Source organism: Coptis chinensis, chromosome 4, assembly GCF_015680905.1.
Source record: "Coptis chinensis isolate HL-2020 chromosome 4, ASM1568090v1, whole genome shotgun sequence".
NCBI classification, from domain to species: domain Eukaryota; kingdom Viridiplantae; phylum Streptophyta; class Magnoliopsida; order Ranunculales; family Ranunculaceae; genus Coptis; species Coptis chinensis.
Genome location: NC_141459.1, coordinates 12,603,736 through 12,612,146, shown reverse-complemented (window position 1 = coordinate 12,612,146; position 8,411 = coordinate 12,603,736). Strand labels below are relative to the sequence as shown.

Here is an 8,411-nt window from a genome sequence, read left to right as displayed (position 1 = left end):
GCTAACCGCTTCGATTCCACGATCTCCACCTCTCCAGGTTCATAACGCTAACCGTCCCACTCGCCTCAAGTACCTGGCCTATATCCTGTACTCTCGCTCTACGGTTTCTTAAGTTACCTCGGTCTTTGAGACATGTCATCCCCATGGTCATGAATTTGGTAGATACAGTAAGTTTCTATATAGGATAGAAACTTGAGATTTATATATATTTAATAATTTTAACTAGTTGAAATGGTAAGTCTTGAAATTATATTTTCAATTCTAATTCTAAATGAAAACTTCCAAACAGATCCTCAACTTTTTTAAACTAGTTTATTTTGAGTTTGACGCCTTTGGCTTTTGGGGATGCTCTTACAAAATGGCTTTTGAAAATTGGGTATATTTTTCTTGAAGAAGAGACTATAATAATTTTTTATTTTTGTTTATTGTTAAATGGTTAATTCAGCGTGCTGCTAATGACCTATCCTCTTTCTTTCTTTTTCGATAATGCCCTATCCTCTTTCTGGATGGCTAATGCAAGTGATAATAACCTTACAATCTGACTCAGTTCTCCACTATATTTGATACATGTGCAGTACTTTGATTTCCATTTTCCTCCAATAACCCCAGTCGTATGGACACAGCCACAATAAAAAAAAACTTTAGAGTTTAAACTGCACACTTTGTAGGTACAGGGGAACAGAGTCAATAGGCAAGCCTTTCTTTAGAAATCTGGGTCAAGATGTCTCCCATTGGACATTTATAAGGGCCGCCAATTGCTATATACGAGAACGAAGGCCCAAAAACAAGAGGGAGGCCGTAGAGAAACATTTTTAAAACTAACCGGGATTGTGTACACAATTTATGCCCAACTTAGTACTTAGTATCTCACTTTGTTTTTTTGGTAAAGCATCTCACTTTCTCTGACTCTCTATATAAAGTATATAGCCCATCTAACGTGGTTAAAAAGCGTTGGCAAAGTATCTCTATAGTCTATAATCTATAATTCTATATTGAGTCTTTTGAGATACAATTTTTTATTTTAAGTTTTTTAGATATTCCCTCGTTTTAAAAAACGATAGAGATACCTCATGTTCGACACAAAATATTTGTCAGCTGACTAACTGAGGTTAGGCATTAAAGAAGGAGTATGTCTCTCAATTTCCAAAACAGAAAATAAAAAATATATATCGAAAATTTAGGATGATTTTGGACACACCCATAAAAACACTCCTATACTCTAATTTTAAAATAAATAAATAAAATTATTTAAAACATAGTTAAATTCCTAAATTATCTATTTTTTTATTAGGCGTACTCAAAAACAAAACAAGTCATTTATTTATTCTTATTTCTTCTTCAATAATTTACATTGTTCTCTAGCAATATTTCTCTCACCAATAAGCATGATTACAAACAACTAATTATTTTGAATTTTGAAGTGCAAAATTACAAAGCCGTTTTTTTTTTTTTAGGAAATACCCCAAATGAATTTGAAGTATATTATTAGATTGAAGCGGTTATTAGGGTATGACAAAATTTTTAATTAGTTATGGAGTATGGGAGCGGTTATATGGGTGTGTCCAATGTCACCCAAAATTTACTCCAAAAAATAATTTTTTATTTTCTTAATGTGGGCAAAACCACCAAACATACATGCTGTAGGCAAGTAACGGCCTACTCAGTACTCAGGATATACAACAGGAATATATTTTAGCTAACTTAAAATTAAGTATATCCACCAAGTCCAGGAACCATGGTTTTATGACTCGGCCTCTAGTTCTAAGTCAAGGCAAAAAAATTATATAGCTTCATCGTATTTCTGGTTTTATCCGTTTCAAAACAGTCGAATATAACTTGCAGTACGAACTAGTAGTGTTAAAAGATAATAATAATAAAAAATAAAATTAATCACTCAATTATTGGTTATATATATACAAGTTTTTACTTCATAGTTTTTAGTTTTTGTAGAAAACTTATTCAAAAAAGATACTTATTGTTAAGTAAACAAGAAATCAAATTGATATGAATAAACTTTTATTATCAACAAATAAACAAATTTTTTAGTTCAACAGATGAACCTAATTGACTAATGATTAAATTCAAGTCTAGTGATAATCACTTTGTCTTTAAGACATATTTTTCCTTCATGGTGTTTGAAGGTTGATGGGAAACTGTCTCCCAAGATAGAATAGATTTTATTCTATATAAAACTAGCACTTCAATTCGATAGAATCAGCGAATACAATATAGTATTTGACTAAGAATATGGGGAGAAAAGAAATATCATAACTTTGTGTGATCTGGTGTATTTTTTTTTTCAAAATTCATCCACTATTTATAGGTGAGTGGTGCATATTCCAAACAATACAGTGACTCTTGGAAAAAGGTAAGCAACTCTTTAAAAATTCACATGTTTCGAAAGGACACACTATTTCAGCATAAAATACTGTTTCGAACCAGTGCCTATTTCGAAACATGCCCTATTTTGGGCTGAAAATTTGGGGGCCCCATCCAGCCAAATTTGCCCAAATCCAACTATATCCCACTCAAAGCCCGTTTTAAGTCTACTATCCAACTCAAAGCCTGTTTCAAGTCTACTCAATATTTTCAATATTTTTAGGCCCAAAATTGGTCCCTCTGCCATGCCAAGCCCCATTAACTCTGTGGTCTCTACTCTGTGCCATATATCTACATGTAATAAGTCAGACCACAAACAATTTTGACAAGATATTTAGAGCATCTTTAGCAGAGCAACCAAAAAAATACCAAAATTTTGAACAAAAAAAACACCAAACCAAAAAAACACCAAACAACTTTAGAAGCAACATAAAAAAAACTACGCGATTTTGGCAAAACTGCGCTATATAGCCCACGCGGTTTTGGCAAAACCGCACCACTAAAGCCCAACTAACAGGCCCAAGACCATACGGTTTTGAGAAAACTGCGTCATGTATCGCACATAAACTTTTTTTTTTTTTTTTCTTTCTCAATCTCTACGCGGTTTTGGCAAAACCGCGCTATATAAGCCTAATTAGAAGCCCAAGCCCACGCGGTGTTGGCAAAACCGCGTGAGTGATTTGATACAGTACCAAATATTGGTCGATTTGGTGTTTTTTTTGGTGTTTTCATCAACATGTAGTTCTCCTAAAGTTGAAAAAACACTAAATTCATAAAAATTTGGTATTTGATGCTAGGTTGATATCACTGCTAAAAATGCTCTTAGTTGTGATTATTTTTGCAGCTACATTTATTTGTACTGTCCTCCAATTTTCATGGTTGACTAAAAATTACCCATAGTGCTTATGTTATACTTTCAAACCATAAATAAAGTTTTTTTTTTAACAGTGCAAAAAAAACAACTATATCATTTTCTCCATCAAATTGAGACTTGTTTTTTTTTTTCCTTTTTATTATATTACATAGGCTCCAGAACTCATTTAGGGCCCCTCAAAACTCAGGGCCGCCCCTGATCCACTATGTGATAATCTGTTATTGTGCACTGTCAGATTCTCTGTTCTTCTGTTGCTGTACGCTGTAGCTCTTATTAGCTCTCTACAGTTGTGTTATAGTTCTTCTTAATTGTCCAAACACCAAAGATGTGATTGCCTTTTGGAAAACCAGCAGCAGTCCAAAGTCCAAACACCAAAGGTTGAAATTGAAAAGCTGATTCTCTTACCACCTTGTGTGTTATTCTGAGGCCAAACTTACAAAAATTGGTCAAGACGCTAGGAATGCATATGGCTCCATGGCCCCATCACACCCTGATTCTCAGGGCAGCAAGGAGACAAGTTTTCTAAGAACGCCTTCCCAGTAAGCGTGTCACTGATTTAAGTCTTTACCAAAAAAAAAATATCACTGATTTAAATAAGTGCGATGTAAGGTGGGTTGTTGCAGAGAGAATCGTAGTTCCTAAAAGCAAAAAACTTGTTGCATTGCTATTTCTGGATTACTGATAATTTTCAGTCGTCAAGTTTTTATTTGGTTTCTTCCTTATTTTTTTGACTCGGTAAATAACCCAAAGTCAAAGGAAATGTGGTTATTATTACGGTGAAGGAATGTCGATAGTATGTTCCGACTCTAAATAAAATTGATTTCATCAAATGTTCACAAGGCCAGTAAATACTTTAGATACTTTAGTGGCTAAGCCGAAAGCCCCCACGGCCACACTTTTGCTACATTTCATTTATTGCTGTCATAACTCATAAGCATGTGGTGTCACTGGATTGTGGACACTTAATGCCAAAAGATGAATGTTCCATCATAATTTTAATCGATGGTGTCCTTATCATACTCGTCTATGTTAACAGCAATAAATTCTGAAGAAATCAGCGGTTTAAAGCTTAACAACGACTGCACTTGGGTCCAAATTAAAGTGTACCAGCGCACTCCATCCTGAAGAATCATCAGGATTTCATCTGTGTCATCAGGAGTTCAGGACACCTAATCAGAAGGGAAGGGAAGATGGTCACGCTACTGATCGAAGTTGCGCATTCCGAGGCGTGTACTTTTTTTTTTTTTTGACTTTTCGCCACGAAACTACAAAAATAATTCGTTTTTTGATTGACCTTACAGAGTCCGTAACGGCATAGTGTCACTGTGTCAGTACCTCCAACTTGGCTTGTTCTCGTTTAGACTAAAGAGACTATAGACTTATAGAGGTTCACTATGAGTCTATGAAGAGTAGGTCTTTGGTCTTTCTGTCGTGGGTTGTATGATCGTTCCAAATTACTTCTAGAATTTAAAATACAAAAAGGTAAGCCTATGAGTTTAGTCAGTAATTTTCGTTGTGGGTTGCATAATTTATTTATTCTCTTCTGGATATTGATTTTGCACGTTATCGAATTCGGATTTTTAAATATATGTAAATTTGAACAAGTACCCATTTGATATCCTTTTGCTGTCGTATGTTTCAAATACACTAATGGAGTGACGCCGGAAATTCGTTTTGGAGAAGCTTCTTTTCCTTTGTTGGGTGAATTGATTGATACATTGATACGTGCATGGTGAATTTCGTACCAAGTCTCGGGACCACAAAAAAAGGTGTTTCCCGCTGTCCCCTTGGGATTGTTTTACACTCATGTATCAGTCACCACCCAATTAGAGTAAAATAGAATTACAACAGTGCATACAACTGTTTGCAAGCCCCTATCAAGAACATATTTTTGCCACGTGGACGGTTATTTGTTTCTGTTTTCATACCGACTTTGATAAATTGAAACTTGATAGAAAGATATCTTTTTAACAATCTGAACAAACACTCAAAACTTTTTTAAAGGGAAAAAGAAAAAATGGTGAAAAGCAGAACAGAGAATAAATAGAGAAAGAGAGAGAAAGAGAAAATAGATTTGTTTTGTATTGTATTGTTGAAGAAGAGCTATGGAACGTTTTGAAATACTGAAAGAAATAGGTTCTGGAAACTTTGCTGTTGCTAAGCTTGTTAGAGATAAATGCACTAAAGAGCTTTATGCAGTCAAGTACATAGAAAGAGGCCAAAAGGTTTGTTTTGCATCAGTACCATCTTCTTTTTTATTTTCAATTGTTTGTAGTGAAAAGACGTTTTTTTTAATGTGGGTTTTGAACTGTTACATTGATTAAGAGGTTCTTGTATGTTACAGATTGATGAAAATGTGCTGAGGGAGATTATGAACCATAGATCCTTAAAGCATCCTAACATAGTCAGATTTAAAGAGGTTGGTAACTGAATTCAATCTTATTTTCCTGTATGAACTTATAGTTAGGATTTTAGTGTCTTTCTGGGCTTTGTAACAGTTGGCTTTGTTGAATTTTATTAGTTTCTTGGTTAAAAACATTTGTTGGAAGAGCTAAGATGATGCTTGTATATATTTTGAAGTTCTTATCTGTTTTGTTATTTTGATTTCAATTCAGATTTTGCTTTTGCCCTCATAAGGTACTCTGCAAGTTAATTTAGTTTAGTATTTTAGCTTATTAAGGATAGTGAAAAAAGTTTCTAATAATCCTTGGGAACAGATTGCTAAGTTCAATTATCTGAAATCGTAAGTTGTCGCGGATTTAGGAGTGATATACATAACTGTGCTCAGTTCGATGAGGAAGAGTTCTCAAGCACTTAATACAACCTATGTGATTTAGTTCGTTTGAGACTCCGTGCAGCTAGTTTGATGGTAACAACTGAATTCTAGCTTTAATAGTAACATTCAAATGTCTTATATAGTTATATGGAATCATTGGATATGTGTGGTTACACAAAGTGCATATGAAGAGCATTGGAAATTTTTCATGCGCTCTTAGTATTAAGCAGTAAGAGCACCAGATTCCAAAAAATGGTTGCTAAGTGGCTCCAGCTCTACATCTGTTGAGTTGCCTTTGCCTGCAAGTAATTGCATTTTACATCTGGTTTGCGTATACCGTTAGAGCAATAAGAATATTGAAGGCGATTTAGTTTAGCCCTTCTGAAAATTGTGGTTTTTTTGGTTGGTTTATGGTGCATAGAATTATAACTAAAAAGAGCTAGTCCTGGCAGGTTCTGTTAACACCTACTCATTTGGCAATAGTCATGGAATATGCTGCTGGTGGTGAGCTTTTTGAGAGGATATGCACTGCTGGAAGGTTTAGCGAGGATGAGGTAATACGACTATTCACCAGTTGGACTAGTAGGAAGGCAGTAGTAAAACCACCAAATTTATTTGATGTTTTGGTGTGCTATCTACCTTAAATTAGGCTATCTTCCTGACCCTCTAATTTTATATAAACAGGCAAGGTTTTTCTTTCAACAACTAATATCAGGTGTCAGTTACTGTCATTCTATGGTATGATCTGCCCCTTCCTTATATATAGTAAAAATGCTTCACTATTTTAATAAAAATGAAATCGTCAGTGGTTGAACCATTATAATTTAATATCTATTACAGCAAATTTGCCATCGGGATCTAAAGTTGGAAAACACACTCTTAGACGGAAGCACAGCACCTCGTTTAAAGATATGCGACTTTGGGTATTCCAAGGTAGTTAATTTCCTCTTAAAGTTCACATGAATGGGAAATTAACTGATAGTTATTCTTCCTTGTATACTAGTCATCTGTGTTACATTCTCAACCCAAATCAACTGTTGGAACACCAGCTTACATTGCTCCAGAGGTCTTATCTAGGAAGGAGTATGATGGAAAGGTAGTGACTATTTCTTATCCTTCCTGTTTTATAAAAATGAGGTTTCATTATGTTGGCTAAATAAGTATCCTTATCTACTTCTTGAGAAGTTTAGATTGCAGATGTTTGGTCCTGTGGTGTTACCTTGTATGTGATGCTAGTAGGGGCTTATCCATTTGAAGATCCTGACGATCCGAAGAACTTCAGAAAGACAATCGGGGTGAGTAGTATATATATTCACCATTATTGAGTACACTGAAAATCATAAATGGTTTTAGTCAAATAAGAAATAAAATTATGTGATTTATTGCAGCGTATACTTAGTGTGCACTACTCAATTCCAGACTATGTGCGAGTGTCCTTGGAATGTAAACATCTTTTATCTCGGATTTTTGTGACGAACCCAGAGAAGGTAGTCAGTTGTTTGATCATATCTTTTTTATACTTTTCTCGGCAACTTCATGAATGACCTACAATTGTATCTTTGCAGAGGATAACCATGGCAGAGATTAAAAATCACCCATGGTTCTTATATAACTTGCCAGTGGATTTGATGGAAGGGGGAGATTACAATCTGAAGAACTGTGATTCAAATGGTCCATCCCAAAGTATTGAAGATATTTTGGCCATTATACAAGAGGCGGGAAAACCTACTGAAGGGCCTAAGATTGGTGGCCAATTTATTGGAGGCAGCATGGATCTGGACGAAATGGATGCGGATGCAGATTCAGATGACATTGAGAGTAGTGGTGAATTTGTATGCGCATTATGAGTGGATTGTGATATGCGAGATAATGTGATTGTTGACCAATGAATGATGAGGTATTCTATCTGCGACTATGGGAATTTACAGTGTGAAGCTGGTTCGGTAAAAATTTGCTGTTACATAGGAGGTCCTTCTTGTGTTTTTAATGTATGAGTATTGAAGTGGTTCTGTGTGGGTTCTATGTATAAGTTTTCCAAGTTTCTTGTACAATATGCAGTGGTCAGTGTGTTTTCAACGGAATTTTAGCTATATAAAATTATGCGTACTGAGGAAAACTATATTAGTTTCTGGTAGGCGGCTAAGTTCGTTCCAACACCATGGATCTTATAGTCTATATTGTTTGAGCTCTCTTTAGTCTTTACAATCAGTGTTATAATATATCTTCCGCTTCAACGACTTCGAGTTTTATATTACCAATAAGTATCTGTTGAATCAATATTTTATTAAATTTAAGTTGAGTCAACCTTTATTTATTTTCATGTCGAATCAATAATCTTTTCTCTATAGTCTTATATGATCGCTGTACGTAGGATGATATTTT

At 34.8% G+C, this 8,411-nt stretch overlaps 1 protein-coding gene across 2 annotated transcripts; it reads left to right on the top strand.

Annotated features, from left to right (window-relative positions):
- The first annotated feature begins 5,203 nt into the window (after positions 1 to 5,203).
- Positions 5,204 to 8,145, top strand: SNRK2-8 (Protein kinase superfamily protein). 2 transcript variants are annotated; one of them, XM_086606930.1, is made up of 9 exons: positions 5,204 to 5,478; positions 5,598 to 5,672; positions 6,482 to 6,583; positions 6,714 to 6,767; positions 6,870 to 6,962; positions 7,033 to 7,125; positions 7,220 to 7,324; positions 7,418 to 7,516; positions 7,595 to 8,145. In XM_086606930.1, the coding sequence occupies exons 1-9, from the start codon at positions 5,359 to 5,361 to the stop codon at positions 7,874 to 7,876; spliced, it is 1,023 nt and encodes a 340-aa protein (XP_086463056.1). In that variant the 5' UTR covers positions 5,204 to 5,358; the 3' UTR covers positions 7,877 to 8,145. The 2 variants fall into 2 exon arrangements, with proteins under 2 accessions (XP_086463056.1, XP_086463055.1); XM_086606929.1 differs by having other exon boundaries at positions 5,222 to 5,478; positions 6,870 to 6,965.
- The last annotated feature ends 266 nt before the right edge of the window (positions 8,146 to 8,411 follow it).